The 25,309-nt window shown below is 40.3% G+C and overlaps 1 protein-coding gene across 8 annotated transcripts in view; it reads right to left on the reverse strand.

Moving 5' to 3' along the window:
- Positions 1 to 5,282: 5,282 nt before the first annotated feature.
- Positions 5,283 to 25,309, reverse strand: part of GRB10 (growth factor receptor bound protein 10) — a 148,387-nt gene continuing 128,360 nt past the window's right edge. For 6 of the 8 annotated variants that reach the window (XM_065052773.1, XM_065052771.1, XM_065052774.1 and 3 more), the window contains 11 exons: positions 24,876 to 24,991; positions 21,986 to 22,060; positions 19,391 to 19,528; positions 18,680 to 18,790; positions 17,509 to 17,607; positions 14,562 to 14,639; positions 13,779 to 13,895; positions 12,831 to 12,897; positions 11,772 to 11,859; positions 9,189 to 9,282; positions 5,283 to 8,412 (listed from right to left, as the gene is read on the reverse strand). In XM_065052773.1, the coding sequence (XP_064908845.1) occupies positions 8,266 to 8,412; positions 9,189 to 9,282; positions 11,772 to 11,859; positions 12,831 to 12,897; positions 13,779 to 13,895; positions 14,562 to 14,639; positions 17,509 to 17,607; positions 18,680 to 18,790; positions 19,391 to 19,528; positions 21,986 to 22,060; positions 24,876 to 24,991 (1,130 nt within the window). In that variant the 3' untranslated portion in view covers positions 5,283 to 8,265. The remainder of the gene's footprint in view (positions 8,413 to 9,188; positions 9,283 to 11,771; positions 11,860 to 12,830; positions 12,898 to 13,778; positions 13,896 to 14,561; positions 14,640 to 17,508; positions 17,608 to 18,679; positions 18,791 to 19,390; positions 19,529 to 21,985; positions 22,061 to 24,875; positions 24,992 to 25,309) is intronic. The other 2 variants (XM_065052776.1, XM_065052775.1) reach the window with 1 other exon arrangement.

The following is a 25,309-nucleotide window of genomic DNA, read 5'->3' on the forward strand; positions in this document are numbered from 1 at the left end:
ACCCCAGGCAGCACTGCTGGCCGTCACCCAGCCGTTGGCCAGTGCCGCCATTTGCAGCAACTGCCACACAGGAGGCTGGTGAACACCCGACCTTTGCTTAGAGCTGTTTTACTGCTGTAAACAGCCTGGGGTGCTGCCCTTCTCAGTGACTGTCATAAAACAAAGCAAACCAAAGAAAGAAAGAAAAAAAAACCCTCACATGCTTAACACAGGACCCTGAGACCCCACTGACTTGGGCTCCATCACGGGGCCCATTCACAGTCAACCTCTGCCAGCCTGGCCTGGCTGCCAAGGGCAGTGGAGGAGACAAGTCAGGGGGACAGGGGAGGGGACAGGGGTTCCTCCCTGCCTGCAGCTCTGGCATGCAAACCCCAGCTTCCTTCAGATCAGGAATGACACAAAGTCCAGGCTGTGTTTCAACTGGCATGCACTGACGTGTCAGACATATCTATCTGCCTACCTATTTATTTACTTATTTTTTCTAAGGGGGGCTGACCATTTTGTCCTGAATCACTCCTGGACATAAACCAGACAGAAATGGAGACCAGGAATTAGCAAAATGTGATTTTCCTGTCCTTCCCTGCTGGATGGGTTCTGAGTCCCTCAAACAGCAGCAGGTGCCTGGGGCCAGAGACCACCTGGCAGGCCCTGTGCCCGACCACTGTGTGGTGGGAGCTGTGGGGTGGCCCTTTGGGAGTCAGTGTTCCAGAGATACTCTGGGATGTAAATGGAGTGCGAACCAGCATTTGCTCTTTCCATTCTCTCCCTGTCCGAGCAGCAGTGGGTGGCTGGGGAGAGCCTTGCAGGATGCCCTGGACCCACTCAGATCTGGCCAGCCCCAGCACAGCCCTCTCTCCCTGTGCTGTTTCTGTGAGAAAACACTGGGCTCCAGCAGTTGTGTGCCCCTTTCTCTTCCTCATCTCCCTCACAGGAGGAAAAAAAGTGGCACTTTACCTAGAAGAAGCCTTCGCAACACAACCCTGTGCACTGCTGAACAAAGAAGTCCAGCAATACCCATTTGTGTGCAACTGTCAGAATACCTGCTCCTGACTTGCAAGTGAGCAGGATCTATTCCCAGTCTACCGCTCATTTCAGAGAACGTGGCATAACTTTGCTCAGTTCCTGTCATTTATCACTTTGTTTTGGGCCTAAATCGAGCCAAACACTACCCTTGTACAGCTTCAGGGCCCCAACGGGCTCTGGCCAGCTGTAGCAGCTGAACCAAGCAGCCCCTGTGCCCCAGCAAACCCTCCCAGTGGCAGGCTGGTGTGGGGGGGACAGCTGTTGCAGACCCTGGAGGCATCACCTTCTGGGGTGGTAGCGAGTAAATTCAATGCTTACATGGCTGTTTCTCTGAGGGCAGCCTTAATTCAGTCAAAGGGAGCCTGCAGTTGATTGTAGCACAGGCTTTTCTTGGTCTCTCCTCAGCTGTTAGCACTGCCTCCAGCTCTTCCTGTATGAGCTGGCCCTCCTGTGGACACATACTGCATCAGATAAAAGATCTCCCTAGCCCAATACCTTGCCTAACACTTGGTAATGGACATACAAGGAAGAAAGAGTAGAAATATGGGCAGCCAGGTAATGATTCTTCCCCTAAAGGCTGCTCCTGGCACTTGGTGACATGTGGCCCATGATCTTCCAGAGTGAAAAATGGTATTTTGCAGTCAATGTCCATCAGCTGAGTTTTCACTGTCCTTATGTTTAAGCCCTCCGTGAACCCACATGAACTTTTGCCACATGCTACATTTTGTGGTAGAGAACACTGGAGCTTACACAAGCAATCTGTGAAAAAATACTTCTGGTTTTCCTGAACTGGGCCCCTGCACACTTCAAGTGATGCTCTGCAACGTGTACTGAAAGGGATCATAATTAAATGTTTTGCATTCTGCTCATCTGCCTATGTTTTTCTGCAAGTCTGTTATACTACCCTCAGTCTCTGATTTCTGGTTGGCTGAGCCATCTCACTATATTTGATGGTTCCTCTAATCACCTTGTTTGCAATTCCTTGTACTTTTTCCATTGCTACTGCATCCTAAGCCTCCCTTCCTGCTCCGGTCCTAGGAGTTCCTGCTTCCTCATCCTTTCAACGGCAGCAGCTTCTGGGATTTTGTTTGTGAAGGAGCTCATGCAAGCAAGAGGATACAATGTCTTCTCAAACACACTCTGTTCTTCGCAGTGCTCTGTTTTCTAGAGAAGGTCAAGCACTTCTTCCAGCAATTGACTGTAAATATTTTGAGGCAAACTTTGTAAGCCTTCAACAATTTTCATCCTTGTTTAGCCAGCTGTTTTCGCAAACCACAGTCTTCAGTGAAAAAACAAATTAATTATTCTACCTACCAATTCTGTAATTATTCCATGACTAGTTGTGTTGTGGGGTAATTTTTCAGGAAGCTCTAATTCTCACAGCTTGCCTCGTTTCTGTGTTTGTTTTTGTCTCGGACCTGATTCTGAGACTGCTACGGTAACCTGAAAAACTAAGAACTGGTGAAAGTCACACAGAACACACTAATATCCTGCACAAATTCAGCAGCAGTATTAAGTATTATTATTATACTTGCAAGTGTTACAGAAGAAATCAAATACTAACTAAAAAAATTTCAAAATAGGATGTATCTAGCATTCTTTGTGGGGCAATGAACTTGTGCATTTTCAGTACTGAGCTTAGTGATTTGCTTTAATTATTCTCACCATTGTTGGCAGAACCCTACTTTTACCTTCCTTTTCTCTTGATGGCTGTTGGACGGACTGTTGTGGAGAATGGGCAGGCTGTAGAGAACACCAATTTCATAGCTAATTCTGTGCTCAATAACCCAAAATGCCAATCCTCATACCTCTGGACAATGTGTTTCAAAAGGCAAATAGAAGTGGAAGCCTGCATGTAGAAGTGTCTTCACAAGTCTGAGGGAAGAAAAGGGGAAGCTGACTCCAAGGGACTGGTGAGCAGCACTCAGACGTCACACCACTGTCTTCACTGTGTTCCTAGTCACATCCACGCCACCACTTGGACAATGCTGCCCAAGAGTAATTCTTTTCTCCACTCCATTTCCCTCACAGTCTAACTCTTCTGAGCTCTCTTTTCTTGAGAGTCACAGCTCTGACTGCAGCTGAGCTGAGGTTCAGTGCCCATGAACCCAGGCTGGATTTTGACTCAGAGCCAGAAACTGCGCTGATAATTTCCCCATCCTGTTCCCCAATTGTAGGGCCAGACTACTGCAGCCAACAGATAGAAAGCACCCGATCATAGCAAAACATCCAAACCTGGTTAAACAAACAAGTTTTGTAAGACCCTGTTAATCAGAGCTCAGTGTCTTGTGATGAACCAATCTTTCTTGCTTAAAAATCCGCAAGTGTCTGTTCAAAATGATGAGCAATGATAACAGAGTGTCTTCAGTCTGAGTCTGCGATATGAGTGTTAAACAAAGTAATATATTTTGAAATCTCAGACTTGACTAATCACAATATGCAACAAAAATCCTATAGCCCTTGGACATAATTGTAGTTGTATTTGCTTTTCAAATACTAACTACATTGTGCTGCAAGTTAAGAAAGGAAGACATAAGTTTTAGGATGCAGAAGCAACCCAAATTAAGGCAACATGGATATTTCAAAGGAAGATCTCTCTTTTCTCCATTTGCTGATGTTACTGAAATTTCCAAAATGTTAGACAAACAATGCCCAAGACACAAAGCAATATACAAGCTGGACATTAACAAACCAGATAAAAACATCACTTGACAGGACAAGAGGTAATGGTTTTAAAGTAGAAGAGGGGAGGTTCAGGCTAGACATGAGGAAGAAATTTGTTACAATGAGGGTGGTAAAATATTGGCCCAGGTTGCCCAGAGAGGTGGTAGATGCCCCATCCCTGGAGACATTCCAGGCCAGGCTGGACGAGGCTCTGAGCAACCTGATCTAGTTGAAGATGTCCCTGCTCATTGCAGGGGGTTGGACTAGATGAATTTTGAAGGTCCCTTTCAAACCATACCATTCTATGATTATTTTCTATTATTCTAAATTAGAAGAAACAATCCCACAGCCATCTAAAGTTCAGTTTACTTGAAGGGAAATGGCTCATCTCGTGATGTTTTACTCATTTGGTTTTGCAGGTACAGGTCAAGGAAGCAATTTGGTGTTAACATAAACCTAACTTTGGGGTTCTGTGTATCCAGAAAAAGTGCTGCAGGCACATGCTGTAAAACACTAGTCTGATATTCACTTACTCAGAGGTCCAAATGCATTTAAGCAGTTTTGCCAGGTGAACTTCACACTAGGCTTCATGTGGAATCAAGCGTCTGATTATACCATGCTGCTTCTTTTTAATGCCATCTTATTGTCTGCTCCAAACGTAATAAATGCAATAAAGTAAGGTGGGGTTTGGGGTTGGGTTTTTTTTTTTATTACAGTTTTGTGTGGAATATAGTCCTTGACTTTTAATGATTACAGAGGGGGGTGGTTTCAATGTCAGCACAGCTTCCTTTAGCTAAGCAAGAAGTAGGCACCTTCGAACTTTTTGTAAGCAAGCAGTTCCCTCCCTTTGCGCAACCCAGTGGAAGAATAAGTTGCTGCATGCGGGACAGCGAATGCTAAGCACTTTAACACATACTTCCAGATAGAAATATTTTTGGAATGCATTTGATGGCCTCTATAGATTAGCAAGACACAAACAGGAGAGGATTTTGTCCAACAAAAAAGTGAAACCTTGCCAACTGTCTATTATTGTATCTACCAGAAGAACCGCCAGTCTCTGCCCTCCCCCTGTGGCTTTTCTAAGCAAAAACATGTTTTGTGCAGATGTGCTTTTCCACCCAAATGCTGATGGGCCACTCAAATATAAGGATTACAGGGGTAGATAAGTGCTTTCTGAAAGTACTATTGAAAAGTTTTCTGATCCAAGAGTTATCATGCCAATAAAGTGCTTTACGCAGAGTGCACATTTTCAGTGAGTTACAGCTTTGGGTCATAAAACAATAGATGCTCATGCTGTATTTCCTGATTTGATTCCAGCAATCTTCCCAAACGAACATTGTAAATATCATAGCAGAATATCCCCAACAATTTTCCTCAAATAAAAAGAGTGAACAAGTTATTTTTTAAATAAAGGTCGGTCTGTCATAATAGGAATCGTAAGACAGAACAATCAGAATAAAGATACCTTGGGGATTCTGTTTTCCTCTTAACTCTTCTTAAAGGCTGTTTAACATAACCCACCCCAAATCACTCAGCAGTCAGGCAAGAGACACATGGTGTACAGATATATCCAAAAGAAGACATTCATTCCAATATAAAATGAATAGCATTGTATTAACGTTTATTTCTAATTACAAGAAACAGAATATCAGTCCCTTATTTGTACAAAAATACCTGAAAGATTACAATTAGGTTCACAAGCCAAAAAGCTATTTACAGTATGAAGCAAAGCATATTGAATAAAGGTTTTGTCTCTTAAGTTAATACCTTTTGCATTCCCTGAAACTTTAAACTTTATTCCATTTTACAGTCACTAAATCTTGCATTGTGACAATATAATTTACGATAAGCAAGTCTTGCCACTGGAAAGGTGCATTGATTGGTCAAACTGTCAGGTATTTAGTGCAGAAAAGATAAGACAAAACATCTAAACTGAGGCACGTGTTTCTTCAAGATTAATTAACAAATAAAAAGTTTTTTGTACTTTAACACCTATCGTAACATAACTTAACTAGTAACCTCATTACCAAAACGGTTTGGCATTTTCCTTCTCAACATATTCAAGATTGCTACATGAAGTATTTATTTAGAAAATAAAATCACAGGCAAAAAGATAAAAATTCAACAGGCTCCAAAACAACCCTGAGCATCCCCTTTACATTCATGTCATTTAAATACAAAAATAAGAGTCAAATGTCCTTCAGTCCTTGGTATTCTGAGCTGGCAGCCAGCTGAATCTGTTGGAAAACTAAGGTGGTATTGACTGTTTTCCAGCAGAAAGAAGACAAAGCAGTGATCTGCTTAAGTAAGATTGTTGCCACTTTGAAGGTGGTCACTTTCTCTAAACAGCTCACTTTAGCTGGGAAAAGTACAAAATACTAAGTCAACCATCTACATAAAAAAATCATGATTCATAGTCAAACTTTTAGTCTCAATTTAAATAAGATGCAAGGTTTTTTTTTATAAATATGAAACACTGCAAATACTATCCTCCTACTGGGAAAAATGCATGGTTGTCACTAAGCTATGTAAACAGAAGAACTTAAAACTACAGCATAAATGGTCTTATTTAACTGGTAATGTAGTCAATACAAGGATCTTTTTTTCTCCTAATAGGGGCCAAATAGAAGCATGCAAAGTGAAGTCAGACTTAAGTTAGCTTAATTTCAAGGTTTTAAAATACATTGTCTAGAAAGCAGGAACACTCATTTCACTATGTACAATTAAAAAAAATAAAACAAAAAAGGCTACTAAAAACAAAATCAAGTTTCTTCATTTTTAATATCTAGACATTAAATGGAAAAAAAAATACTACATGTGTTCTGTAAACTAAAATACAGTGTTTCTATACCATTGACATAGTTACAAGCTGATATGGACAACTCAGGCAGGTTATGGTTTGTCTTGAGCTATTCTCAACACTACATGAAGACCTAAAGGTATAGGATTGGTTTTCCTTCTTTATCCTTTCAGATGGCTAGGATTTCAAACCCAGTGGCAAATATTAGTACAGATGAAGTAACCTGTGGAAATAATTTACCACCTTCAGAATGCTCCGTTCTGCGCTACGCTCTGCAAGTTCCCAGAGTGGAATATCCTCGCTGTGGCCAAATGCACCAAGTACTGGGAAGTGAATTCAGTAGCAGTTCCTGCACCAACTGCATTGCTGAAAGAATATTTGCAATTGGAGGATCAAGGCGGGACGTGTCTAACTTTAATACTGCTTTATCATCAGAAAGAGTTATTGTGTAAACATTAAATAATCGATTTAAACATTAACAATAAAGTAGTTCTGATGACAAACCAGGACCAGAGCAGGATATGTGCTTGTCTGCCACAGGTACTGGCGTGCTTTAGCGTGTGTGACACAGGGATCACCAGTTCCCTCGATGGATGATATTGCCAGCAGCTAGTTTACAATCAAATATATTTCCATTCCCAGTATGTTCCTTCTCATCATGTAAACTTTCATGGCCCTACCACAACCAGAAGGTGTACAGTTCTTTTTGTGCCCTATTCCCCAGGAGAGCTTTGTGTCACTGTAGCTTTACCGTATGGAAAAAGCTCTTTGAAACACTCTGAAAATTCAAGGAACTATAAAGCTAAAAACACAGGTTGTTTTTTTTTTGTGTGTCATACTAAGACTACCTGCAGAAGAATCTCCTCACAAAAAAATGGTTTCAAATGCAGGTGTAGTCACTCAGTCCTATTCTATTTAGTAACAGTAATTTTCCTCAGGAAAACAGTCAAAAGGCTGTAAAAAACAAACCACCACTCCAATAATAAAAATTTGTGCATAGAATCTAATACAGTCTTTCCATGACCAGATGCCACTAGTATGCCATCAACATACTACAGCCATAATGCTACAAGTCAACAGTTTTAAGAGCATGTATATGGTGGTATGTTCTCTTAGAATTGTATCTTCATTGCTTCTTCAAAGACATCTGCAGATCAACGAACCTCAGGTCTCCAGAGAAGTTTTGAGACGCACAAGTGCGCGCTCACACACACACATACACACACACACTTCTTGATTTTCTTCTAGATCCTTTTAGGCTGAAGCATTCCATACATTTTAGGGTGCAGATTACTACCCAACTCCTGCATGAATTTTAAAAGCCACATCAGCTCCTAATATAGGCTGCATACAATATCCGAAACAAAGTAGGAGTGCAAAAAAAGTGATCAATACAAAAAGTAAACACACTAGTCTTAATTGTCAAGATTATTCCAGGGCAAGAGTTCTTTCCAAAGATTTCTCTTCACACTTGTTCCTGTTAAGTGGCCCAGCCAAGACAGTTTCCAGTTTTCTTTCAAATTTACTCATGGTTTCACATACCCTCCCCCCATTTTTGGGATGCTGGGACACTCAGCAGCAATCACTCTTAGGCGTTAGACAAACCAGCAATCTTGGTCTGTTGCCACCTGTCGAATCCATCCCTTTCAGAGTCCCAAGGTGCATAATATTTTTATTTGTTTTTACCAGCTTACAAATCTGCCAATTCCCCAGTGTCAACGTTCTCTTACAATTACTCTTCTAGCAAATCCAGTCTTCAGTGAAAGTCAGATTTGAGGTCATAAGGCCACTCGGATGCAGTGGTGTTTGAGTTTGCAGGGCAAGACTCCTTTGTTTAGCTGATAGAATTCAACAAGCTGGATTAGATCACTGAATTTGGTGTTCCCATCATCCAGGCTGAAAAATATCTGTCCATCATCTTCACACTGGGGAAACAAAACATCCTTTTCAAGTTTAGGCTGCACATGAAGAGATGCAAGCGTGCCAAAACATAAAGAGTATGGGTGTGTGACATAAGATAAATGCCAAGCACTGCCCAAACAACCCAGTGCCCGGAGATCTTCACAAAACCACGCACAGCACTAGAAAGGGACGTACAGTAACGCAACTTGAAATGTTTTCTTAATTAAAGGGAAAGCTCACGGGGAGAGTAACTGAAAGTTGCATAGACTGGTCTTCATTACATTACCCCCAAAATATTTGTTAGCTGTTTGTAAAATTGGTAGGCAAAGCAAGGGTAGAAGGCTTGGACCAACAGAGAGGTCGGTGTGATCTTAAAACTTCTGGTGCTCTTTTTGATCAAGATAAAAATCAAACAGTTCATTGCCATCTCAGTGTAACGTTACTTTAAGCCCAATGGTACTGTATACCTTCAGAATAAAAGTTTTTACAGCTTCCCTAAGTTATTCTACATTTGCCTAAGTGACAGGGTGACAACTGCCACTGTTGCTGCTCTCAGTCATAGAGAACAAGTTATTTGCATTACATCTGTATCTAAATGACTTACGCTGTTTTTTCAGGCAATGTTAACAAAGAATCTTAATCAGGCATTTGACAATTCTAAAGAATAGTTGCTAATATAGTTGCTAATGGAAACATCCCTGTTAATTACATCAGTAATTAATACGAGGTCTCTTCAGATGTTGGCAAAGCTTTATAAGTTCTTTTTTTTGGTGATCAGTATCAAAAATAATCTGCTTACCGGCAAGATTTGAAAATGCTTTATTTTTTGATGATGGCACAGCGTAAGTACAAAAGCCTTTGGATTGCTTTGGCTGTCCCGGAGAAGAAATAGTCTAGGAGAGAACATTTTTAAGTACACACTGAATAACACAATCCATTTCTTCATAAATAATCAGAACTACCAAGTCATTTTGTGCTATTGCCTAACTCTTCTTTAGTTGCGTTAACAGGCAACTGGCAATTTGCTTTCAATTTTTATACCATGGCTATATAACAGTAATAGATGAAGAAATTAGAACTGAAAGATACATGGCAGTAGTTCTTCCCCTATGAATGTATGTATGAGGCTTTTTTAAAGGGTCTCTAACTGAGCTTTCCGTTACTGATGGCTACTCTTGTGAAGAAAATGTTCTCATTTAACTCCAAAGCAAATCTGGATTTCTGTAGATGGGAAAGTAATACATCAAAATCTCTTTTCACTCTCCAGGATCTTGCATCAGTTTACAGAAATCCACTATTAGCAAAATTACGTTTAAAATAAATGGCCACAGTTGCACAGAAACTCAATACTTTCTTAAAACAACTTATCAGTTAAGTAGCATCCACACAATCAAGATGGGAAAAAGACACACTGTTTTTTCCTCTAAAACAGTCACTGTCTTTTTCCTTCAAATCACTGGAAATAGGAGTATAGCTAGCAACATCATACACTATGCAACTGTCAGTTTTAAGTCAACCCACAAAACTGGAGTCGTACCTCAAATGGTTAAATACATACTTGGAAGAGGAGAAAAAATTCTAGTAAAAAAATGTTTCCTCCCCATGACATTTATGAACTAAAGAAAAATAACCTCTCCACGCCACAGGAAACAAGAATATACCTTTGGCATGAGTCTCACAGTGCTAATCACTAGTGGATTTGTGAGATGGCCAAGCACAGTGCTGGGGGAGGCCTCAAGTCCTCCTAATTGCTAACCACTAAGCCAGGAACACACTTGTCCAAGGCTGAGTTGCAAGAACTGCTTGTAGTCTTACGAACCCAAAAGAACTTACTCCAGCTCCTCAGAACCAATTGAGAAATGTCAATACCACAAAAATGCACCATCTTAACCAGGGTCAGTGCACTACTCAGAGACAGGCATGTCTTGCCACCACCGGAAAACATGCATGGTATTTGAACATTCCTTTTTAGTCCTAGCAAGACCAGATGTGTGGAAAAGGGACCAAGGACTTTACACATCAAGATCCATCTCTTCCCTGCTCTGTGGCTGCTGCAGTTCACGCAGTTATCTCTACATTATCTTGCATCTAGCCATTTCAGATAACGCCCGGTATCATAAACTGGTGGTACAAAGCCAAGCTCAGCACAATTGATCCTCACCCTCTGGAAAGCAACAGGCTGTCCACACAAATAATGACTATACAGATGGACGCATGCTCACCAATAGCTTCCAGAAACAGTCTAATGACAGCAGTATAGCTGTCTATATACATTGCTGAACATCTTACATGAACCATCAGAAGACTATTAACTTTCCCCCTTCTTTTGTTCAAGAACGCACAGAGCAGGAAAACACAGACCGGACTTTTTCTGTCCTGAAAACCACGATCCTTAGACCTCAGAGCACACAGGTAACATGGTTCTTCTGCCACTGCTGACTGACCTTGTCACAGCCAAACTAACTAGTTTTCACCTTCCACAGTGAGTAAGATGGCTGGGCACAAATTCAACACCGTCTTGAAGGCATTAACACATTTATGAAGACCCCAAGAAGGATGGCCTGCTAGATTCCTAAGGCAACAAGTCAAAATGAGCCTCGGATTGTAAAGACGATCTGTAGCGTGACAGAACCAGAAACCCAACAAGTCAGCAGTGGTCCTTTGCTTCCTCAGCTTTTCTGTTTGGCCTGCTCAGCTAAAACCCAATAGCTTAAGCCCAGCAAAAAACTCAAAACAGTAAAAAAGCTCTTCTTGAGGAATATGCACATGCATTAGCAATTTCTACTTCTGCAATGTATTTCATCCTTCAAAGATTCGTGATGCTGCTGAATCAGAAAATGCCAAAGAAAGGTTTGAACTTGACTGTCTCCTGAGAAGCCAACATAAGTTTCTACGTTAACCCTGCCAGCAGTGAGATGAATGAACTGAAGGCAACTGTGCTCTCCCCATTCCACAAATAAAGAACTGCTGAATACAGTTCAAGCAACTTCCCTTCTATAACCATAACTACATACAAATAAGGGAAACAGAGATGCTCAGAAGATACTTAAATCTCAAGTACAGACATTTTAGAGACTGCTGGCACAGGTGCTTCCTTTGCTCTAGAACAGAAATAAATAGTGAGAAATCATCGTTAACTGCTCTGATTCATGTAAAAAAACCCAAATGGTTGATTACAAATTTCTGGGCAATTGTCTAGGTACCGCTTTGCCTGAAAAATGTGTCTTCTATGCAGATCACAGGAATTAATTATAAAGGGACTAGTCAAGAATCAGGCTACTCAAAAGTGCTCACAAGCTTGTAAATGCTTACAGCAGCAGTTTTGCTCTTGTCTGTAACACTTACCATCAGATCATAAATACTAAGCAACAGGAATACCTACCCATCCACAAGCCCTTGTTGCTTAATAATCCTGTGAGATTCTTCTCTAGAGATTCTGCCGTGAAACCAGTGCTGTGTCCTATGAATAACTGGAGGCAAGAGGGAAAAGAGGGAAAGAAAGGATGGTTACAAACAGTAACGTGCAACAGTTTTTTCCACACACTATTTAAACATTTTAATAGTGGGTACAGTTTCATTACATAATATATCTTTCACCTATCTATATAAAAATGAATCAAAACGAAAAAAAATGCATCAGCTACTGCACCTACTTAATATACCAAGTAGATGGCATTATCTCCACGTATTTTCTGGTTTGCATGACTAAGTTATAATATTGCCTTTTCATAACTTCTTGAAAGTGTTGGGACTAAATTCTTAGAATACAATGTATAAGCTAACGAGTTAGAACTGAGTCACTTTAACTCTCAAATAATGAAAAGCACTTCAGTTTGTGCTTTCAAGGGTGGAGTTACTCCCAGACATTTTTATGTTTATTATTGTTTTTCAAATGGTATTTTAAAATTCTTTTCAACAGCACAGAAACAGGGAAGAGCTGTGTTTCCTCCAAGAAGTCCAGGATATATTAATAATGCAATTTCCTATTATTTTGCAACCTTAAAGAGATATTCAGGACTCACATTAAAGGCATCCATAACTTTACATTATTCAATTAGTATGGAATGAATGCTATTTTGAAGATTTTTACTCTTTAAAGATTAAGAGATCACTCATTGACTTTCTTTGTCTAAAACAAAGAAACAACTAGTGAATTGTGTTATATGTAACATTTATGGTGTCTTTATTTTTATAAAATCCGGATTTCGAAAGATTAATATTGAAGAAAAGCTTGAGCGTGCCTCCAAAGAAAAACAAGTTCCTTTTACTATCTCTGTACGGGTAAGCATGTTAATGACACAGAAGCTACCGATAAACATAAACATTGTATTTGACATTGTTGTATTAATACTACCTGACTGTCCTCTGTCTCTGTATGAAATGTAACTTTTATTTACCACAGAGGCCTCTGATATTATGCTTACAAACCAGCAGAATTTACCTGTACTCAGCGTGGAAGGATGGAGTGGACTTTGGCTACCCAAGATGTTCATTCTTGTGCTACGTTTCTATAGAGAAAATGAATTACCATTAAAACCACACTAAAGCTTTAACAGAAGAGAATTAGTGCACATGCAATACAGATTTAATTTACAGGAAACTGGGGGCTGGGCAAGTTTAATGCAAGAGTGAGAAAAAGAAATGCAACTTTGAAGGGGGCTAATCTACAAGCAGCGGCTCATTTCAGTTGGCTTAAAACACAAGCCAGATGTTAATGATGAAAGCTCAGTATCTTAAAAAAAAAAAAAAGGGAAAAAAGAAAATAAATTTTTAAAATGACAGAAAAAAGAAAAGTCTGATATGTTTCTGCTCAGGCAAAACACCAGGCACTCAGTAAACCAAGCAGTATTTCCCTCCCATACATAAAAGCACCAGGTAGTGCTTCATAATGACACCTATTCCCTAAGAGACGAGCATGTGGGAAAACTTATACTGCAGCTGTCTGTCCACAAGACACTATAAACAAGTTACATCAGTTTTCATTGCAAGAGGTCCTGCCTCTTGTATATTCTGCAGTTAAACTTACTGGGAGCAAGCCATTAGTCAGAGCCCCAGCCTCTTCCATGTGGGGAAGCATTTAATTTGACATATTCCTCCTCAGAGACTGGTTTTGCAAACTGGCAGTAAAGTTCTGGTGGGTCTGCTTTCCCCCTCAACTTTCCTCTGGACACTAGGGGGACAGAGAAGCAGTGGTAGAAGGTTGTTGTGAATGTGACAGTTTTGCTAAAGATGGATATTGACTTTCAGATCTGCATGCTTGCAGTGTGATTGCTTCAGGTTGGAGCTAAGCTAGACTGTGACCAGCACCGCACTAACATGATAGCACACTCCGTGGTTTGGCTCTCAACAGACACTAATACAAAAATAGAAAAGAAGAGAAGATAGCTACCCTCCAAGCATGTCCTTCTTCCAAGGCAGCACTCTGTGCTTCAGCAGGATTTTCAATAACTCTTCCTATTTGCCCCGAAAAATCCATTGCTACTAGTGAGTTTTCAGATACACTTCTCTGAAAAGGAATTTTCACTTGTTTCAAAAAACAGGGAAAGAAAAAACCAGCTTGAGAGTTTAATTTCAAAATGTTTTTGGTTTCAGAAGACTGTCCCAAGTTAGCCTTCACCAGCACAGAAAATACATAGCTTTTTTTTTCCCCTTCCAAAAGATTCACAAACACAAAAAAAAGATGGCTTTTCTTTTTCGGCTGTAGGAGAGGGAGAGGATTCAATGGCTGAGAATAAAATCTGTCTTGCTCAAGTTGCCCACTTGCCCTGTTACTATACTCCAGTCATTTTCAGGGCCAGTTGGGATCCAAATTTACGATTTTCACTTCTAGATAGCTAACAGTCAGCTCTTGGCCCGACATATTTTAGGAAATTTACATGTTAGTTTTGCCAGACCCAAGCTGGCTTCTGCAGAGACAGCCAGATGTCTCTGTACTGTACTTCTCAAAGCGCCTGACGTATCCAGGATTTTTCAATCATGTGGATCACGTAAGCCTAAGATAATGGAGAGCCAACCATGTACACCATACTCATGCAAAATGTGAACTTTACGTTGATTTGCTACATAATGCTGGATTTACATTTGTTAGCATAAAATTTTCCACTTTTAAAATGCAAGAGCAAATGCATCTTTTCCAACATCATACATTAATGAGGTAAAGTTCGTTACTTACTACGGGAGTGGAAAAGTGTGGAAGCATGGCTTTTCTCTGCTGAGGAATTCTGTAATTCTGATACAGTAGCATTCCATACTGCCAACAGAAATGCAAGGACATTATTATTCAAATATATACCCCAGGAAAAAAAAAGCCTGTAGTGGTTTCATAATACCACTTACACTGGAGCAAAGCATCACCAGTTTATTATTTTCAGGATCAGAAGCTGTCCCAAAGCAATTTGCACCGAGTAACAGTGACTGGCAGGTGGCAATTGAGCAGTAAATATGCACGACAAGTTTTATTTAAAAGACAACACTTTTACAAGCCTGAGTGAAATACACAGGTAATTTCTGCCACCATCAGATATCACCATGTTTACCTTGTAGAATATAAGCACTCACTCGAGGTCAGAACACATATTTTAACTCCCTCTCTTTTTACTCTCATAGTAATGTGAACTTAAAAAAATTCTTCGTAAGCCGTTCAAACTTGGTTTTCATAGTGATTAAAAACTAAGAACCCTTCTAATTCACTAGATCTTTTAATAAATTTTGTCAGGAAATAACACTTCGGGTATTTCTCTCATCTTAGTAAAAATAAGGTGATTTAATTCCAGTCCTGTTCCTCGTTGAACATGATAAATTTTAGCAACACTAGTAACTAGGGCGGTAGGAAAAAACCTACTCAGTGTCTTCTTTAGAGACACAGTGCTGAGGTACAGCAACACTGCTTACTGACTGTTCTAACTGAAATGGTACAGATAATTTTTTAAACAGGGTAATATGTGACTATAGCAAGCTAAATCAATAGGTAAACAAAAAGGAGGGTCACAGCCACAGCCTTCTGGCACACCCTTAATTTTCCCCCCGTAGCGTTAATTCACCCCGTAGGGTGAATGTTACGTGCCAGTGTACAGAAATCACTGCCATACAGCACCGTTGCTGCCACAGGCCGCACTGCAAAGAAGGAGTCCCAGAAAGACGCATGTCTACCTGCTGGGTAAGAATAGCTAATTCTGTACATTCTGAAGGTTTTTCCTTGCCATTCAGGAACATTAGTGCCTAGACCAGTGTAGCCAATTTCTTCAGAGCAAGTGCCATCTTCAAGGCACAATTCACTACAACTGTCTGATCCTCTGAGTGCTTTCCCCACTATGCAAAATTCTGTGTAGTTACGAAAAGTAAAGGACAGCTGAGAAGAAGCACCTGGAATTGTCTGGGGACTCAAACTTTCACTATAATTGTTAATGTGTATTAAACATGAGCCAAGTCAAGTAAGTGGAGAGTGAATTATGATAGTCAACAGAGGTATCAGCTCCATGGAGATCAAATATGCATCTTCTAACTGGGATTGCTCCTTGCATCCTGGCCCACACTATGGCTAACACACCTGCTTTTCTAACAACTTAAAACAGGAACTTCTGTACTGCAACACAGCATCTCTTACAATTAACAAATGAGATAATATTTGGAGAACACTCAGAGATGTGCTCTGGCTTGGAAGGTGACCATTTAATGTAGATGGAGAACAGGTGTTGTGTTTTCATACTCACAGGCCTAGGAGTCTGATTTGCTTTCCCTAGAACAGGTAACTGTAGCAAACATTTGTCATGTCTTGACGATAAACAAATCAGAGAAACCATATTTGAAAGGGAGGGGAGGAATAAACAATGCTTAGGCAGCAATGGGAATCTCTGTGGTTTCTCCCAGTCAATGCCACATGTGGACTGGGAAGCGATAAACCTCATGCTCCTTCTGATGCCCGCACACCCTTTCAGCTCCTTGGACACAAGCTGCAGGAATGCACCTTCTTCAGCAGCTGGTTGTGAAATGCTGCTGCGGAAAGCGGCATTTTGGCAGAGAGGGGTGTGAAGGTTTTGCCGATGCGGGCTGCCACTTAGGCTGGAATAGTGACTGCTCATTCAGGACAGAGAGGACAACTGCTCACAGTGCCCGCGGATTACACATCCCATTTTGGGCACAGTCTGGCACACAGCAGCCACCAGCAGGACACTGGAGCACTGACCACAGCAGACTGAGGAACAGCCGTGGCCTCATTTCCAAATCTGAAATTATCTGTTTGCTACAGGGAGAACCAAAGATGACTGAGGTCAAGGTTCTCCACCCTGTTTTGGTGGACATGTACCTAGTATCAAGTACCACACTTTGTGCGTGTCTCTATTTTTTATCTACTTTTTATCACATTTTGTATGCTGCCCTCTAACACTGAATATTAGAGAGTGTGATAACTGTGCCGAAGAGAGGTGAGATTTTTCATGTGAAACACATCAGCTATTATATTTCCTTTTTTTTTTTTTTTTTTTAAAATATATATGTATATTCCCTTTCACAAAGCAGCACCTTCAGGGAAAAATTTAAACCCAAACCAAAAAAAAAATTCTGCACATTTCGCTATGAAGATCAGGAAGTTCTCTGCTTCAAAGAGCACAAAATAGCCAACCTTCTCCTGAGTTCCTTCTGTGCTGATTTTGTTTGAAAGAAACCTGTGAAGCCTCCTACTATGTTACAAGAAATCTCATAATTTACTCTCAGATATTAATAACTTTCACCCAGAGACAGAGTTGCTTATTTTTGTTACTTTTTAAAATAGAACCTTCAGAGAACTGAGGCAAAGGCTCTAGAGAGCACTCTGTTCTAGTTAAGCTAAACACTTACCATTTTCAAAACATTTTCTTTAGCTTTATGATAACTTGCGAATACCTTGTTAAGCAGTTTTTTGATTCATTCACATATATTAGAATTATACTTGATTCATAAACGGAAGGAAATGAGCTCAGTGCTGTCCTTAAAAGCTTAGGAGGGACATGTCTGCCTGGCATTTTGCTCTTGGCTGTATTGCTTTGGAGGCAGATGATGTTTAAGAACATCACTTCTCACAAACAAAATGACCAATGCAACTTAACTACACGGGTAGCTCTATTCACACAGAAGAGAGGAGGTACCTTGAGGAGTCGAAAGGCAGTCATCCAGCACGTCCTGCTTTGCTCATCTTCAGCACACAACAACCTCAGTTCCTTAGTTTCATTTCTCACTCTGTTGGGCTATAAAATATTAGAAGGAAGTCAGATAAATTCAGGAGAAAAAACAACATGTAAGTTCACTGCAGAGTAAAGGCAAGTACAGTATTAGTCAAGAACTGGCCAGGAAAAGGTCACACCACTCTGAATTAAAGCTCAGGAGAAGCTAGGCATGCTATGAAAGAAATCACTTTCTCAGCTGGGTCCAGTAAGATAAACATCAGTGCCTGCTTTGAAATACTCTGCAGCTCTGGCAGTTTGCAGCAACAAGGTACTCAGGCCCTGCTAGAACCAGAACAAAGGCATTTGTATTTTTTGGTGGGCTTTGCAGGTTTTTTGTGGCTTTGTTGTTTTGTTTTGTTTTTTTAAATTGATTTTTATGAGCCCCCATTTTGACATGAAGAACCGAAGTTTCCATAACTGAAGGTTAGTGCCAGTCTGCTTCCGTAATGTCAGGATGTGTCCTGCAGCATCTCTGCTCTCTGAGGCAAACCCACTGTTGTCTGGAACAACTGCTGGGAAGGAGACTATTTCACTGCTGTCAATTTAACCAGCTCCCAGCCTTTTTTTCTTCTCAGACAATTACATGGAGCTTTGAAATACTTTCCAAACCTATCCATCAGCACAGCAGTTTTTGAAATCCTCAAAGGCAACTGCTTATTCTTATTTCCATTTTACAAGGCAATCTTCCTCTTTAAATAAGCGCAACTACACCCAACCGGAGCTTGGTCCTTCGTAGCTATATAGTTTTGGTGCTCACTGTCCAGACAAACTTTCCTATTCAATTAGAGTGATTGAAAAAATAAATAATCTGTGAGGTCAGCCAAGGCCACCTCACAGGCACACCACGCTTCAGCACTGAGCTGCTCTTGCACAGAACTTCCCAAGCCAAAGGAGCACCAGATAAAGTGTTAAAAGTGTCACATAAAATGATGGCAAGATTCACAGGACATGCCTGCCAAACGAAAGATGTTAAAGATCAAGTCAGAAATGCTTGCAGAGTTTTACACGCAAACCCCATTTAGCTGCGGGCTGGGAGGACTCTGAGCTACCAACTCTGTCTGGAACTTTGGAAGAACTTCACGATAAGAATTACCTTTATACAAAATCCATACTCTGCAGGCGCATTGTACAACTTCTTGCCTGCTATCAATGAGAAGATATTGCTGTCTTCCAGGTCAGCCAACAGTTGCAAATGTCTTGGCTCCTGGGGAAATAACATGTTTTATCATAGGTGAGTGTACGATTTTGGAAGATTTTGCTGCAAGCTTTGCAGTCTCTCAAGACCAGCCTCCAACAGAGGGCAGTGTGTGAACACTGTGCTCCTCTCTCAGGCAGCCTGGAGCCCACAGGGCATGTCACCTTTTAAATATCAGCCTGCTAGCAGAAAGTGCTTTAGAGAAGCAGCTGGCAAAACACTTATTCAAACACACTGCATTAAAAATGGCACAGCCTATTACATTGCTCCTGAGAAATCTAAAAGTTAGAGAATACAAAATACTGTTTACGGTACCATTGAAACTAAATTCACGAGCCATATGCTAACCTTGTTAGCACAACTTCAGCAGCCACAATTGTGTTGCCCAGCTAGTTTGGTTTTATTATATAACAATGCTATATAGCTATTTTCATGCATTGAGAGCTCCGGGCTTGGCTGTCATTTGATCATGGCTTGTTTATCCTTTCCTATGAGATAAAAAAAGGGAATGCTGTGTGCAGATATTTAATCACCAGCAAAAAATCCCCACTGTAAAAGCAGAAAATGCTCTTACATACTAGTACTGTGCAACTTCTTTTTTAATCTTACCTTTGAAGTTCCTTTTGTAGAACAGTAAAGTCCCGATCTTCTCAAACACACATACAATTTCTTCCATGATTTCCTACCCAGTTCTTTCACATGCAAGAAACCTTGAATTTCCGGGCAGCTACTGGAGTTTAAAAAGTTCTGTTGGAGAAGAAAATGTAAATGAGAAATGTGTCCTATGGATGGATCATAAAATTGTCACTGTATTTTCAGAACAGAGAAGCAAATGGCAAATCACTTAGCTGACCTGGGGCACAGTTTCATATTATGCTTAAACTGACCTGGAAATTTTAAGAGATTTATGACCAAAATGGATATTCCTGCTCCTCCTGTTACATCTACCTAAGCTAACTCCTCCTGCCACTGACATTTTCCTGTTCTCTGTGTCAATACTTAAACCTCCAAAAGGCTAACCAGTTTTCTGTATCCTTGTTCCTCCTGCACTTAGCCTGCAGGGACATAAAGTAAGCTTATTAATTCTTAAAATAATACGCTGTCACAACAATTCAGACAACTAGTCTAACTTGGAAACACTGGCAAAAATCTTCAACTTCATCCCCAAATTTTAGAACGGGAACAACCTATTTCGGGATTTCCCACATTAAAGTCTTACACAACACATGCACCTGTCCCAAGACAAGAGGTAGGACAGACAACAAAATATTTAACTCAAAATGAAACACAGAGCAGACAAATAAGTGTCAGTAATTACACTAGACTTCAAGATTCATAAGTATTTTAAGTTCTTGGCGTGATTAGAGGGACCACATATGGAATCATTTGATTTGCGATTCATCAAAGGAAGGAAGTATTAACTATGGTTAGTGAATTGATGGATGGCTCCCATATTACAATGGGCTAGATTTTTACATGATAGAGGGTTTTCCCAATAAGTTAAATGCCAAACTAATAAACTCAGTATTAGGAAGAAAAATGCATAAACCTGGTTGGCCTAGATGCCTCTGCAGTTCCTGGAAGTTGTGTTTTGGTGTTATTTAGTGGATAATGCTCACAGGAAACAAGACCAACAATAAGTGCGCTGTGTCAGAATTCTTAGTCGCATTAAAACCTTATTTCTTTTTTCCAGTCCTTCTCCCCATCTCTTCTAACAGAATGGAAAAGAATATTCAATCTTTAGTCAATCTTCCCACTATTTGTATTATTAATCCACTTCTCAACTGTGAGAAAGACCAAAAGAGGAATATATTCTCTGTGTCCAGCTAGATAAACCAAAAGTAAACTAAGATGCAAGCTTTTTGCACATCTGAGCCAGCCTGACACTAGCAAAAACAGATCTCACTGGTTTTAATGCTATTGTTAAGACTAAAAATACTAGCTCTTTATGCCGCATATGAGATCATATTTAATATTCTTTCCTATTTAATGTGTAATTAAAAACAGCATACTTGCTCAATGTTTGAGGTGGCCTCAGATGCAACACGTTACATGGCCACTAGACTGCAGGGAGTTTACCTACAACAAATTAGAACTGTCTTTGAAATTATGAAAAATGGTTGTGTGTTTTTTTAAAGGAAAGGGTATTCAATACAAAAGCTTTAAGGAAGACTGTTTTTTAGGGTTAAACAATAAACCAAAGAGAAGGTACGCATCCTCTTTCTCCTACCCTCTCACACTGTTAACCCCTGTGACCTATGTTTCTCCTGCACGGTACCTGACTGAGTCTTTCCAGGAACAAACTCTTGTATCTCACAAGGTTGTAAGGTTTTCCTTTCCGTACTGCTTGAGTTACCCTACATTCAAAACGCTTCTGTCTTCAAGAACATCTCGCTCTTTTTAGGGAGTCCCACTGCTCATGTTAAAAAGTAAACTCAATTCTCCACTTTCGCTGCACAAAAAGGGCACAAGGTGTGAACACCTCTGTTCCTACCAGTCTGTGGCAATGCCTGTTCATGCCAGTTTTGGTTCCTAACTGCAGCCTCGTTGCATGTGACTTTTATTTTTAATGCCAGATATTGGTCTGATTCTTACTCGGTTTCCCAGTGGGCAATATATGCTAATGTTTTAAATCCTTCTCAGTGAGTGTGGAGCCAGTATTTAATGGATTTAAGTGGTTACGGGACAAAATGAGCACACTGGTTCAAAAGTCAGTGAAAACTTGTATTTAAACAGAGAGTCAGTGCATATTTGTAAACATGCACAATGACAGAAACCAAGCTAAAATCAGTTATTTGTACATACACTTTCTTCATCTATTTGTGCTACGATGCAGGGTATAGAAGAGCACTTCTGTTTTACTTTTTATAAGGTGTATTTGTTTTTCTAGAAATATATCTGCTGAGATCGTTTTAGGAACAACATTAGGTCGCCAAACCAGGTACCCACAGAGTTAAGCTGAGTATTAGCGGAACAAATATGTGTGAACATAGCTACGAATACGTTGTGCTTATAACTTACACCTCAGTGCCACTGGGTAAAATCTTGGTCGGATATTTTCAACATTAGTACCATATGCTAACTCACTACGCTGGTCTTTCTCTGACCAGTTATTTCCAGACCTTTGAATTCTCCCTTTTTTCCTCTCAACCTCTCCCCTCCAGCTCCAAAACTTTCTTTGTCCGTACAGGTAACTTACAGTACCTGCAAAAGCTGTGACTGTGGGATACTGCCATTTGTTTGCTGGCACCACGCAACCATTTGCTCTGGAAAGAAATTCTAGACACAAAAAGAGAAGACAATTGGAAATCACATCATATTTGAACACTTTCACACAGAACAAGTGGAATTTTCTTCCAGTCATCAATTTTTTGGAACTATCACCCTTGAAGCAGTTTGGAGATCCCCTGACACAGAAAATCATACTAGGGCTTTCAAGCGCAAGTCTTCCCTTCTGCTCACCAAATGCCCATGCAGACAGAAGATGGATTTTTGAAATATCTGATATGCAGTATTTCATAAATACATTTTCCCACTGTCTCCTCTTCTACTGAGGGCTTTGGGGGATCTCTAACAGCCTCTGCTTTCTAAGAAAGGACAAGATGAATGGACCTGCAGGTTGGGTACTTAGTGACTCCTTGATTACTGCATATTCTGCCACCAAATTTCTGGGCTTCCCTCCTCATCCAGAAAGGCTGTTCAGCAAATAAACTCTCTGCAACTCCACTTGCCATGTGGAAGATGCAGAGGAGATGAAATAACAAGTTTTATCTACCCTCACAGGGGCAAGCTGGATGCAAAGGCATTAGAAGAAGTCTCAGATGGGGATGCTGCAGGTTCTACAAAACGTACAACTTCACCTTTGATAACACTCTTTCTATCCAAAATACAGTTCGTCAGTGCTGTACCTGCTTGACACTAAAACCTGCTCAGAAGGCTGCCTCAGAAGGAGGCTCAGAAGGCTCCATGCGAATTGCCATTTGCAGACCTGAATTATGACAAAGAGCTTATACGTGACCGTTGATGCTTCCATTTGGTTGTTCAACAGCCCAGTTACGCTCAAGGCTTGAAACCCTTCAATCTGCCAAGAGAAAAGCCCTTGGCAAAACCTACCCCTATATGTTCATATTTCAGGGCAAGATAAAAGAGCCCAGTGTTTTTTCTTGCAAGGATAGGCCAGTATACATTCCATGAAATGAAATAATGAAAACTGAACAAGCACACATGTAATAATTAGGCTCTGTATCACATGCCCTGTTTCACATGCTGGATTTGAGTAACTGCAAAGCAGACATCTACCTCCTTTCCCCCGTCCCGCAAACACAGAAGTAAATATTGTTTAACACACAAACAGGTGCTTCTACAGAGCTTTTTGATTTCAGGCATCCGGTACAGTATCTCATTAATGCTGAATCTTTGCATGACAAAAGTTACAGTTTTCTGACTGCTAGATCGGTGACCTGACTTCCGACTTTTTCCCTCTAGTTCCCCTTTTCATTTGCCATGTTTATGTAATTTGGTACACTGAATTTACTATACGTGGCAAGTTCTGAAACATTTTATTTGAAGCATGAAGACATCCAGAAATAAATGCCTGAAATAAAACAACTGATCAACAGGATGAATCACAACAAAAACATTTCCAGTTTAGACCATTCATCATGCTTCAGGCAATATAAATTTCAGTCTTCAAAGCATAAAGAGAAGGGCTGAAGAGGAATCACCCTTCTGCCAGGTAAGTTGCACAATGAATTATGAAAGCTAACATTTACCAGCCTCTCTTGAGTAGAAGCAGCACCATATGGCAACAGCTAATGCAACGGATAGGGAGCCTTCGCATTCTTACACCAGAAGAATGATTTATTCTCTGATTGCAGGAGCCTGGGACTGAATGCCAAGCATTCTGGGTTTTACTCTCATGCTCTGTTATTAATTAAAGTATGCCGCATGAAATCAATGTGCTAGCTAGCTCCTATGATACCAAAATTTCTGTACAGCACTCAGATGCTCATAGGTTATCAGATGGGAAGATCAACAGAAGTGAAAAATTACAAACACTCCACGTACAGAAATGTTTCACACAGTAAGTCAAGGCACAGCCTCTGAAACAAGCACTAGCAGATGACAAATGTACGTGCAAGCACATGTGCGAGGATGCAGCAACTGTGCATTAGCGCCTATGAGGAAAGGAATTAATTTATCATCCGCAGTAATTTCAGCAATGACTTTTCATGTGACCTCATGTATCTTTTTTCTTCTGGCACCACAAATGCCCGACTGACCCAAAATTTGTTCTCACCTAAGCCACCTCTGGATTATCCTTCTTTAGCTCTCTAGATGGGTCACACCAGCTGACACTGGTTCATGTCAATGGCCTGTTCCAACTTAATTACTCAGATAAAATGTGAAAAATCATCCCCAAATAAGCAGTCAGACTGCAAACAGTTTTAAGTTACAACATTCAAAGGAACTTACAAGTCCAGGAATAAGTATAGCTATGACATATAATACCTTTCAAGCACAGATACACATGAGGACAGAGAAGGTGAGTTACTGTGAGCAGTAGAGAGGGCAGAGCATGCTAGTAAAGCACATCCACAAGTGAGACAATGCCCAACATATATAACCATAAACTGAAAATTCCTTGTATGTAGTAAGTGGTTTAGGGGTTACCCAGAGGGTTTTTTTTTTTTTTAAATTATTACTGTCAGAAATTAAAAGGTTTGAATACAGCCTGCCACACGATCAAATTGCTTCAAATCAGGTAACTTTGAAGATAATGAGTTAATTGCACTTCTGATTGTTGTTCTTAAACTAATAAATGTTTCCCTGGCTTGGTCACTCTCCAACGTAACAACAGCCATTATGAAACAAGTATATTTGGTAACCTGAAAACACTTGAGATTTTTAGGCTGGGAGAAGAGTACAAGGAATTTAAACACTGGTTAAAATTTCTTTGGAAAGAATTCAGTTTGTTGATTTCCTTTTTTTATTTTTTAATTATAATAGATGTTTAAGACATAAGAGTGCCCAGCAATGTTATTGCAATCCATCCCTCTCAGTGCGGTGTAAACAACTAAGCGATGAGACTCACCACGGGATTTTTGAAAAACTCATATTTTGCGTAATTCTTCCTGAACAAAAATTTACTTTCACTTCCCATTGTGGACTCGACTTGAACTATGAGCTCATGATCTTCCAAACACCTCTCTGTGGAAAAAGAACACAATGTTAACACACAGCCAACCAGCAGAAGCAGAGAGACCACCTTCCAAAGAACAGGAGTAAAACAACCCAGAGTAATTCCATTACCTTTTAAGAAGTTAACAAAACATGGTAGCTTTCAAACCATACTGCCATGAGGCATCTAAAGGAACTAGGGCGTGAGTATTAAAAAGTTTAATGCTAGACAGCAGTGTTTCTTCAAAAATTTCCTACATCAGGACTTTATAAACACAGACTTTTGAGAAATGGACGAACATAAGGGTTTTTTGTGCATTAGCTTAAATAATGCACATTGATGTCTTC

This window comes from Columba livia, chromosome 2 (assembly GCF_036013475.1).
Source record: "Columba livia isolate bColLiv1 breed racing homer chromosome 2, bColLiv1.pat.W.v2, whole genome shotgun sequence".
Classification (NCBI taxonomy): domain Eukaryota; kingdom Metazoa; phylum Chordata; class Aves; order Columbiformes; family Columbidae; genus Columba; species Columba livia.